Source organism: Medicago sativa, chromosome 8 (assembly GCF_051527215.1).
Source record: "Medicago sativa cultivar Bolivia chromosome 8, Bolivia_mono, whole genome shotgun sequence".
NCBI classification, from domain to species: domain Eukaryota; kingdom Viridiplantae; phylum Streptophyta; class Magnoliopsida; order Fabales; family Fabaceae; genus Medicago; species Medicago sativa.
Window position 1 is genome coordinate 4,261,252 of NC_140756.1, and position 12,197 is coordinate 4,273,448.

General features: G+C 32.1%; 1 protein-coding gene and 1 pseudogene across 2 annotated transcripts; both read right to left on the reverse strand.

Annotated features, from left to right (window-relative positions):
* Positions 1-1,122: 1,122 nt before the first annotated feature.
* On the reverse strand, positions 1,123-2,762 carry LOC146896279 (hydroquinone glucosyltransferase pseudogene; annotated as a pseudogene). The gene has a single exon (XR_015022864.1). The product of XR_015022864.1 is annotated as a hydroquinone glucosyltransferase pseudogene (transcript).
* A 4,831-nt stretch (positions 2,763-7,593) lies between these two features.
* Positions 7,594-11,881, reverse strand: LOC146896280 (hydroquinone glucosyltransferase-like). The gene is made up of 2 exons (XM_085735038.1): positions 11,319-11,881; positions 7,594-8,857 (listed from the first exon to the last, which is right to left on the reverse strand). Exons 1-2 carry the CDS (start codon positions 11,836-11,838, stop codon positions 7,944-7,946), a joined length of 1,434 nt encoding a protein of 477 aa, XP_085591164.1. The 5' UTR covers positions 11,839-11,881; the 3' UTR covers positions 7,594-7,943.
* Between the last annotated feature and the right edge of the window lie 316 nt (positions 11,882-12,197).

A 12,197-nucleotide genomic window follows, 5' to 3' on the forward strand; every position in this document is an offset into this window, starting at 1 on the left:
AAGCTAAACAGGGAGAGAAAGCAAAATAAAATGGCAGTGTAAACAATAGCAAATTGACAATTCTTCAAGGGTAATGGACATATATCAAAGATGAAAGAAAATTTTGAACAAGTATTTTTAGGTCCAAAATTAGGGTATAACAATAGCCATGATTGAATTTTATCAATTATAGTTTCTTGTCATGAATTCTCATTCATGGCAGTCGGATTTGTATTCTCTGCATTGAAAATTCTCTCAATTTTTCGCATGTATATGAGAGAAAATTAGAGTTAAATTATTAAAAAAAAATTGGTTGATCTTTTAAATTTTGAGATTATAATTGCAAAAAATTGAAAAAAAAATATTCAATGGAGGGATTTCAAATCCCGTGTTAGATTTATAAAAACTCACTATGTTAGTCCCAATCACTTTGTTAATCTTTAGAATACATCTAAACCATCTTTAGAATATAAGGAACCCACTTGATTTGGCTTAAGAAACTCATGGAGATTAGGGTTGTATTAATTGTTGGAAAGAGGGAATTCAAATTCAAAATGGGAAGATAGAAGATCTCCAAGTATTGAGGGAGAAATGACTTTTAATACCTCATTAAATGCGCATGTGAGACTTCTTAAGGAAGCTAGGTTAAGATGGTTAGGAGGGAAATTTAGCTTATGATTAGGGTTAAGCAAAAGCTTCACCTTATAAGCTTTTATAATAAGAAGAAGAAGATGTGCAACATTACATATGTTAAAACAACTAATAGTAGTAACTTTCTTGGCAAACAACTATTATATTATATTCAAAAGTTTTATATTTAATATTAAATATGCAAGTTCCAATACAAAATTTTTATTTTAAACTTCTTAACATATGCAAACTTGCACATAATAAAAAAAAAATCCAACAAAATTAACGATATTGACTACTTTGAAAGTATGGTGAAGCATGATTCCTACCTCTTGGATCAACATCTTCTTTTATAGGAGGAGTTACATTTGCTGACACCAAGTTACAAGTACTACTAGTACAAGATATATTATTGAAATCAAACGAGATCTAATTCAATAATTTAAAATGGGTTGTGTTAACTTGTGTCCTAAAGGCACAAGTTAATAAACTAAAAATGGAAGTAAAACATAATTTCTGTCTTGAAAACATAAGATTTTAAATTTCTAAAACATAGAATGCACAATTTCCAATAAAATGTTTCTATATTTAATCTCTTAACTTGTGCCTTAAGAGCATAAGTTAACATTTTCCATTTAAAATATATAAATTAGTAAACTGCTATTATATATGGTAATTAAAATGTAACTTCACCTGAATTTCTCCACTTGAGCACTAACTGAGTGATTGTCCTTGTAGACTCTTTCATTGCATCCATTGCACCTATTTTGATCTCTTCCAATCTTTTCCTTATTTCTTTACCTCTTTTGTCTTGAATTATTACACTCCTCACAACTTGAGCAACTTCTTCCCTTTTAACTATCCCTTTATTTCCTTCAACAACTTTAGGCCTTAATGCCACCTTTAAACCCTCACATAACATCAAAGCATTAATCCTTTGTTCAGCAAATAGTGGCCAAACAATAAGTGGCACACCATTAACAATACTCTCAAGAGTTGAATTCCAACCACAATGTGTTAAAAATCCACCAATAGACTCATGACTCAAGATCTCAATTTGAGGTGCCCATGATGAAACAACTAAACCATTCTCTTTTGTTCTCTCCAAAAAGCCACGTGGCAAAAAATTTAAATTTTCATTATTTTTCATCATTTCCTTAAGATAAGCACCATTCGGTGATTTATTTGGGGCCCTTACAACCCATAGAAATTTAACTCCACTTAACTCCAAACCCAATGCAAGCTCAAAAATTTGTTCTTGATTTAATGTTCCACCACTCCCAAATGAAACATAAAGAACAGATTTACATGATTGATTATCCAACCAACCCATCAAAATTTTTGATTCCTTTACCTTAATGGTTGAATCAGTTTGAATGATGGGTCCAATAGGGTAGATTGGAGGAAGCTTAGCTTCTTTTTTTTGCATAGCTTTGATTGTATCTGCTTCCAAATTTGTAAAAGCATTTAGTATTATTCCATCTGCAAAATGCAACATTTTGCATACATAAATGAATGATTTATAAACAATGCTTGAACGGTTTTGAACTGTGCTTGGAAAATCACAACCATGAATTGGTATGCAACCAGGCATTTTGATTGATTCTTTTAAATCCTTGAACTCACATGATGTAGTTTTATCAAGGTAAGGTAAATGGAAGAACAATGAAAGTGATAAAGCATTTCCAGGGTAATAAATATAGGACAAAATGTTGAACTCTTTAGCAACAGAAAGTGTTTCTGCAGCAAAATAATCAGCAACAACAGCAACTACCTTTTTGCTACAACGTTCAAGGCTTAGGGTTTTTTTAAAAGAAGTGAGTGAGTGAGAAACTGTGAGTTGCATAAGTGCTGCAGTGCTAGCATCTTGTGGAAGATCCTCAATGTTGATTTGTGGAAGAAATGTGAAGGTGGTGGTGCTCAAGTTTGAATTTTGAAGTGAATTGAGGATTGTTATCGTTGAATCAGTGGGAGGGCCTAGTGTGGGAATGATGAACTTGAAATGAATTCCTATGTGAAGTGAAGCTAATCTTTTGGTAAACTCAACTAGTGGTACTAAATGAGTGTAACCAGGACTAGGAACAATTGCTACACATGTTGCTTTTTCTTCCATGGTTAGCTTCTAATTAAACTTTGTTGGATGTGATTTATTGTGGTTTGAACAAGCAAATTTACCTTATATAAATGGAAATTTATTATGGTTTGTTGCGATCTTAATTTTTGACATGAAAGTCCAATTTATTTAACATTAGCTTGATTGGTGATATCTTTATAAGAACATAAATTTCAAAATGAATATCAATAAAACCTATGTACTAATGCTTGCCAACTCCAACTGCTTAAATAAAAGGGAGACCTATTGTGTTACTTTACATCACACTTCAAGGTAGAAGGCTTATGGAATTTAATTTAGAAGCTCAAGATTCCCTCCAAAGATAGAAAACTTTATATGGCTAATCTGTAAGAATTACTTACCAACTCAATTATGCCGAAAAGCTGCTTAAATAAAAGGGAGACATATTGTATGCAAGAGTGATTTTTAAAAGCTCAAGTAATTTTTGCACACAATGCACTACAAACAGAGTATTCATCATGATTTAGAGTGATTTTTCAAATATCAAACCTTAGTGGGGTTAAATATATTTAAAGTCCATTTAAATATACCAACTTTTAATTTTAGTCCCTTCAAAAAAAAAAAATTTGGCTTCTTGTCCCTCTAAATTGTTTGGTTTCAATTTTAATCTTCTTTTTTTACAAAAGTTCACGTTTTGTGTTTCAAACAACTTTTTTTTTTACATAAAAAAACAACTTTTTTTTAATGATATATGATTGATAAAACTTTAAATATTATTACTTTAATAGTTTAACTAAATCCAATAAACGTTGATGGCCCAAAGGTAACCCAAACAGCCCCCAACTAGATACAGCAGCCAGCAAAAGGAAAATAGCCACACAAAATTAAAAACAAAAAAAGCAGCTACAGCCCACCAACCTTTATTAATTTATCTATAATTTCAAATTAAAGATCAAATTGTATAATTTAAGGTTAAATAGTTAAAGTATTTTATGGTTTAATCAATGATATGTCAACCAAACAAATTATTTGGAACACGGAACATAAACTTTTGTAAAAAAAAACATGGACTTAAATTGAAAACATAAAATTTAAAGGAACCAAAAGTCATACAAAATTTGTATAAGGGCCCAAACAAAAAGTTGATATAATTATAGAGATTAAAAACATTTCTTTTCTTTTTTTTTGTGGTGGTCGGGGTTTGAATCTCAGACCTTGCATATTTTATGCATTGTTCATACCAACTGAGTTAAGCTCACAAGGACAGCTTAAAAACATATTTAACTCAACTTTTGTAAGCTAAGACAATATTTGCTCAAATACAATACAACAACAACCAAGTCTTATCCCACTAAGTGGGGTCGGCAACATGGATCAAATGACGTCATAGTGTTCTATTATAAACCAAATTTGGATCCAACTCATTGACCTCTAAATCCTTTCTAATGATTTCTCTAATAGTTTTCCTAGGTCTTCCTCTACCACTTCTAACTTGACTCTCCTCCATTTGATATACTCTTCTTACGATGACATCTACGGGTCTTCTCTCTACATGCCCAAACCATCTAAGCCTATTTTCTACCAACTTCTCTCCTATAGGTGCTACCCCCACTCTCTCTAATGGTATTTTGCTTAAACAGCTCGGTCACAAAAAACTGACTCTAATTTCTACCTATTTTTCAAGTCACACACAATCACGATGAATCCTAAGATAAAACAATAAATGAAGCTTTTTATTCTTTCTCTAATGAAATCTCACTACCCAAGGTGTTTACAAATGTTTTCTAACCCAAGAAAAAACTTTCATCAAAGACATTCAACCCTAAAGTTCCATCATTTGGTTTCCTAAGTTTCTCTCTCTTAAAGCTCTCTCAAGACATGAAGAATGAAGCTTTATATAGATTCGGAGAGAATCGTGCCACGTTATGCACCCATTGGGCCACGATTATAGTTAGTACGTTAGTACAATACTGCATTCTATTCGTTAATCGTACCACGATCTTATACTTACCACTATTTTTTCAGAATTTCAACATTCAGTTTTGACCCAACTTTTAACAACAAGTTTGTGCTATATACAACGAGCTTAATGCACAAAACTGAAATAATCTGCTAGATCTAGTGATAGGCTGATAGCATTGATTGGTGATGCCTTTATAAGACCGACCAGTTTTTTAAGAACATAAATTTCGAAATGAATATCAATAAAAGCTACTACCTCCGTCCCGGTATAATTGACCTACTTTGGTTTTTCACACAGATTAAGAAAAGTGTATAAATAAAGGGGAAAGTGGAATATATTGTATTGGGAATGATAAAAGCAGTATTATTTAGTGTTATATTGTATTGGGAATGATGAAAGTTGTATTGAAAATTGAAATGAGTCAGTTTTTTTGGGACACTTTTTTTTAGAAAATAGGTCAGTTATTCCGGGACGGAGGGAGTATGTACTAATGCTTGCCAACTCCAACAGTTTAAATAAAAGGGAGACATTGCATGCAGGAGTGATTTTTCAAATATCAAACCTAAGCGGAGTTAAATACTCGCTCGATTTTTTATCTTTTGTTGGTAAATTTTTACTTCTTAGCATAAGTTTTAAGGAGTAATTAAAGTACATAAATATTTGTATGTTTTTTGACTAAAAAGTTTTTATTTATAACTAAATTCACATGTGATAAGATAAAGGTTGCAACTCATTTAATAGTTTTGTGGTGTGTTTTTCAACAAGGGTAAACGTGGGAAAAAATATTAAATATACTAAAACATCAAATATTTTAAAATGTAGTTGAAGTCCTAAAACATCAAAAGGAAAAAAACTGAGGTAGTATATCTTAAGTTCCTTTAAATATACGGTACCAATTTTTAATTTTAGTCGCTTTGAAAAATTTCTTCGGAGTTTTGTCCCTCTAAATTGTTTGGTTTCAATTTAGTCTTTTTTTTTTTACAAAAGTTCATATTTCGTGTTCCAAAAGACTTTTTTTTATGATATATGATTGATAAAATTTTAAAATATTGTTAGTTTAATAATTTAACTATTTAGATTAAATAGTTAAATTATTAAAATAATGATATTTTATTATCTTATCAATGATATGTCACCAAAAAAAATTATTTGGATCACCAAACATAAACTTTTGTAAAAGATACGTAGACTAAAATTGAAAACAGAAAATTTATAGGAACCAAAAGTCATACAAAAATTTTAGAAGGGCCTAAACAGAAAGTTGATATACTTATAGAGATTAAAAACATATTTAACTCAGTCTTTATAAGCTTAGACAATATTTTCATAAATGCAGTTTTGGTTTCACTGTTCATGGTTTTAATGCTTCCAATTTTAATTCTCAAAATACATCTTACCATTTAAAATAGAATATGAAAAAACTTCCACCACTAATAAATTAAATCTTATTATTTTGTTATTTTTGTTACATCTTATTATTTTGTTTCATATATCATAAAAGTATTGTTTTATAAAATAAACTTCAAATGCAAAAAATGTAGAATCCTAAAAAAAAAAAAAAAATAGATTTCCCAAAAAATATGCATTAGTGCATCATCTTGTGACTTGCTATTTCCTCAAAAAAAAAAAAAAAAAAAAAAAAAACTTGTGACTTGCTATCTCATTATGAAACATACATGCGAGTATAAATAAGACTCAAATTTAGTGGTGGAGAAAATTTCTAAATTTTCTTCTTAAGGGAAAAGTTTTAAATTTTAAAAATTTAAAATCACAGTTTGGTTATATTTATAAATGAAGAGATTAAAACCGTGAATCAATATATTTGATCTTTATCAACAAAAATTATCGTGAATGAGTAGGATCTTCATAGTGGAAGCATATTTGGGCTCTTCGCCGAAGAGACGAGTTGGCAGTGGGTAGTGGGATTGTTGACAACTTAGTGCGGGTTGTTAATGATGAGTCTAAAGCATTGTTTTAATTGGATGCTTGGTTGAGGGGGAAAGTTGTGTGATAGGTTTAGGTGTATGTATGCTTTAGAAGTTGGTGTATGTGGCTGAGATGAGCGCATTAGATTGGGGGGTTGGTGTAGAGGCTTGGAAACGGCAGTGCCATTTATTAGTTTAGGAGGAAGGGCAGGTGGAGTGACATTGACTTGCATATGGATGATAGTTGGAAGTGGTCTGTTGCACCAGACAAAGGTTACCCTGCCAGCGACGTCTATCACATGTTGACGGCACAAAAGTTGATTGCTCATATTGTTACTAATTATACGATTTAACGAAGAGTAATTCAATATAATTCTAGCACGTGTGTCACTGGTTGCAGCTCATTGGAAAGTATTCATCATTTGTTCGTGCGGTATGATTTCTTTGGATCTATATTGGTGTTAGTCAGGCAATGGATAGGGGTTCATTAACCAATTAAGTCACTTATTTTTGACAGATCATCTATCACACTTTATTAATCTTAGAGGTTTTTCCAAAAATAATTGGTCTTTACTTCAAGTGATTTGACTATAGCTTTTGTGAGGGTAATTTAGAAGAAACAAAATTGTCGCTACTTTCGGCAAAAGGAAGACTTAATTCAGCATATGTTTGATAAAGCAAAAAATTCCGTTACAACTTTTGATCTGCATCATTAGTGGATGAAACCTTTTATGGCTTTCAGGAATGTTCTTAGTTGTAGTTTTGTTGTTCGTGTGTTCTAGTTTTTTGTAATGACTTTGTGAATTCTTTTAGTTTTACCCTTGTACTCCTTGTGATAGCTAGATCCTTTCATTTGATTTATGTATTCTATTTTGACTTGTTAAAAAAAAAAATGTTGTGAATGAATATCAATAGGGGATCAAAAGCGCTTTTACACAAATATATATATATAGACACACACTACATGATGACTATTTTTATTTTATTTTTCAGAATATGATCATTATGCATTCGTTTGAAAATTATGTAAGAGAAAATTTATTAAACATCGCAGACTTGAAACATACAAATAATTCAAAAAAAATATTAGTATAATGACCAAAACTTATTTAGACCACGTTATGATTCTCCATCATTCATCTATGGATGAAAATTGTTGTTCTCACTTCAGTTTTTGGTTGAAAACACACGGAAATTACACATTTAACTTTAACGGTAGTTAACTACCGTTCAGCTTCCTTTGTTTTCTTTGCTCTCGAATGGTAGTTAGCTACCGTTGAGATTAAATGTCTAATTTCGATGTATTTTTACGCAAAAACTGAAGTGAGAACATCAATGATGTTTCCAAATTTTCAAAACTTGCCCATATCCATCAATCTTCTATAGGCCTGCTCAAGCTCTTCCATTTAAGTGCCAACATAGAAAAGGTCTTCATGGATGACCCATTTTCCATCATAGCACAATTAGCAAACTTTTGTAGTTCTTTCATTCTTCTTCGAATTTCTCCACTCTCCAAACCCTCCATGATACCCTTTATAATATTAGCCACTTCTTCCTTTACCACTATGCCTTTCGTATTATATTTTGGCTTCATAGCAATCTTGAGGCCATTAGTTACAAATGCAGCATTGCTTCTTTGTTCAGCAAATAGTGGCCAAGCTATCATTGGGACACCATGAACAATACTCTCCAAAATTGAATTCCAACCACAATGTGTTAAAAATGCACCAATTGCATTGTGTTTAAGGACTTCAACTTGTGGTGCCCAACCACACATAACAAAACCTTGTCCTTTGGTTCTTTGTAAAAATCCTAAAGGTAAAAAATGTAAAGGGTCCATTTCTTCATTGCTTAGATAACTAGCACTTGCTTTATTATTTGGTGGTCTCACATTAACCCATAAAAATTTATGGTTGCTAAGTTCCAATCCTAAGGCAAGGTCATTAATTTGATCTTGTGAAAGTGTGCCCCCACTTCCAAAAGAAATGTAAAGAACTGAGTTAGGTTGTTGGTTATCTAACCAACACTCACATGCATGTTTTTGAATATTTGGCCTTGTTTGTATGATGGGCCCAACTGGATACACATCAGGGGTGGTAGTGGTACCATATAGATTTTTTTGGGATACTGCTTTCAATGCTTTTGATTCCATTTCAAGGATGCTATTGATTATGATGCCATCACCTTGACGAAGTTGTTGGGAGCGGTGAAGAAATAAATTGTATGCTAAACTGGACCTGTTTTGAAGACTGTCTGGGAGATCTGTGCCTTGAACAGACATGCAACCTATAATAAATAACCACAGTTAAAGAACATCGTTTAAATTCAGCTCGGATGTATCTGGTGTTGGAACCACAGTTAAAGGAAGATGTTTCATCCTTATTTGTCCCAGCAAATAAATAACCTAATAACACTCTTATTTGTCCCAGCAAGAGGATGTTTCATCCTTAAAGTACCATTCCAACAAGGATATATGCATGATTGCAATATTTGCATTTAACATAAAACGGAGTAAAACCTAAAACAATGATCACATGATATCACAGTCTCTCTTCTTTTTTGGTCTCCGTCATTAGTGAATGAAAAGAGCAAATGAGCAGTTAAACATAGAAAGAGAGTAAATAAATGTGTGTCTCCGTCATTTGTGTGTGTGATGAAAGTGTGGAGAGTTGTAAAGAAACTTTATAGTGTTTAATGAATTTAGTTTTTGGGAATAGTTTCAATTGCAAGGTTACGTTATGTACAAAACAAAACTGTAAAATAAAACCCTAGAATACAAAGCGGCGCACCCTTGTAATTTTTTTATGGGTACAGGGGTGTTCAAAACCGAACCAACCCAATATAAAAACCGTAAACCGAACCAATCCAAACCGAAACCGCAAAAAATCGCATTTGATTTGGATGTAATCGGATCACTTTCTTGATCAACCACATGGTTTGGTTTGGTTTGCGGTTTTCATTTTACCAACCGAACCAAACCAAACCAAACAGCAACATAAGAAAAATGTTAATTAAACATATCTCACTTAGACCCAGTGGCGGAGCCAGGATTATTGTAAAGCCCGGGCAAAAAAATTTTGTAACACATTTATAAAGGTTTACATAAGAAATTGCGAGCAAATAATCAAAAAAGCTAAAAAAAATTGCCCAATTTATAGAGGTTTATATAATAAATTCATAGGGATTTACATAAGAAATTGCAAAAAAAAATTGGCCGGAGCCCGGGGTCGCCGGGCCATAGAACCGCCCCTGCTTAGACCAATACTCATAGAAACTCAATGAAAACTTTATAAAATGACATATTTTTTCTCTTTTTAGATTATTTCTTTACTTTTTATTTAAAAACGTATTTATGTGATACTTGAAATTTTAGAGAATGATAAAATCTTAGTCTTTTGCATTTCTTACAAAATAGAATTACGTTTTGTCCATGTTTTTAACTTGGTCTATGTTGTTGGAAATATTGTAAAATAAAAATGAAATTGTAATATTTCATAAAATTTAAAACATTGCTGAAAATATGTTGTATTTAAACTTTTTAACTTGATTTTAATGTTAGAAACAAAAAATTGTATCGTTTTGAAAAAATCGCACCAACCGATCCAACCCAAACCGCATTGGTTTGGTTTGGTTTGGTTCGGATTTTATTTTTAAAGTCAACCGAATCAAACCAAACCGCATACTTTTTTATCTTGCGGTTTGGATGACTTTTACCCTCACAACCGAACTAAGCCGCACCACGAACACCCCTAGGTAACACAAACCTGACCCGCTTCCGATACTAATCGGCGCAAGAAAATAAACGAAAAAACTAGATTTTTCTGCCCAGTCGTAAGCATGCAAGTTGCAAGAATCGTACGATGCTGAAATGAGATAAATGATACTTATAAATATAAGTACTCCATCCATTTCTAATTACAAGACTCTTGATCTAAATTTAAGTACTTATATTTATAAGTAGCTTCAAATTTAAGCAAATCTAACTATTTTACTCTAATAAATAGTATCATTCCTAAAATACATCTTCATTATAGTATTATAAGTTTTTTTTATTCAATGACTCTTTTATTTACATGAAACAATTTTTTCTATTGAAGGTACTTTTTGAGAATACACTTATTTTTATGGGATCAATAAAATTAATCGCATTTGACTAAAATCTTGATTATTTTTTTTTTTAGAACATTTTGTAGAAGCTTTCATCATTTGCAGAAGTATCATCCTTAACTAACATGTTATCTTCTCTTCGTCATAAAAATGAATTCAACAAGTCTCTTTTCTCATTGTTAACAAATAAAATGGAAAGAAAGTTTAAGAGCAAAAAAAAAAAAATCATTACAAAGCAAACTAGACGTAAATTATTTAATAAATGTAAATAATTAATATCGGAGTAAGTATAAAGTTGTATCCAATGAGGGTTAATTAATTTTAAGCTTAATAGCAATTTTCGCCCCCTAATTTTTACGAAGTTGCGATTTTGGCCCCCTAAGAAAAAAAACTACAAAATCGCCCCTTAAGTTTTGCAACTGTAGCAGTTTTGGGCCCCGAAAGCCAAAAAAAATTAAAAAAAATAACACGTGGCACCTCACTTAGGGTGCCACGTCAGCTTAGACCAAGTCAAAATTGGCCTTGCCACAAGTGCAAAACTTAAGAGGCGGTTTTGTAGTTTTTTTTCTTAGGGGGCCAAAATCGCAACTTTGAAAAAGTTAGGGGGCTAAAACTGCTATTAATCCTTAATTTTACTCACCTGGAATCTCTATTGGTTGGGGATGATCTTTGTACTCACAAGTAATTGTTTCATCAAGCTTTGAGGAGTATAGGCACATTGATAATACCATAGCCGAGCAAGGGAAGTAAGTGTAGGATAAGATGTTTAATTCCTTAGCAAATTCATGTGCTTCATGTGCAAATGAATCAACAATTAGAGCAACCACATTAGAGCTAGTGCTTATTGACCTTAAGGTTTCACACACTAATGGCATAGATCGAGTAACTGAGATTTGAACTTGAGATTCAAGCACAATCCCACTACTCCTTAGATCCTCAAAGTTGATTGGAGGAAGAAAAATGCATTGTATGTTAGAAGGGAGGTCGACAAAGTAGTGTTTGGATGATTTGGATGGAGAATCACTAATTGTGGGGATGATGCATGTGACTTGGAAATAGTTTTTGTAGAGATGATCAAGTCGTTTAGCAAACTCGAGCAATGAAACTTGATGGCTAAAGACAGGGATAGTAACAAGGGCTATGTGAGTTTTTGCTTCCATATATAGAAACTAAACTAGTATAACATTAGCAACCTCACACAACAATGAAAAATATTGACATAGGCTCAATTATATAAGAAAGAATTAATCAGTTTTGAATTCTGCTCTTTACCCAAATGGTTCTGCTCATTCCCAAAGTAAATGATCAAAACGCCCCTTTTCACGTGACTTAAGTCACGCTTGCTGAAAAACAACAAACTTCTTCATCATGACTGTGTTCAATTGGGACGATGTCACACAAACTTCTTTCTTCAAGTCCTGTTTATTTTTTATGTTTAATCAACACAGAGAGTGCAATCGATTTTCCTATGTTATTGCCTTTAACTGAAACAAACAAAAGGAAATTATTCTGTAACATA

Excerpts from the sequence above, each read along its gene's own strand:
- LOC146896280 (XM_085735038.1), bottom strand. The coding sequence starts at position 11,838 with ATGGAAGCAAAAACTCACATAGCCCTTGTTACTATCCCTGTCTTTAGC. Across the intron at positions 8,858-11,318 it reads CCAACCAATAGAGATTCCAG|GTTGCATGTCTGTTCAAGGC; the intron begins GTGAGTAAAATT and ends TATTTATTATAG.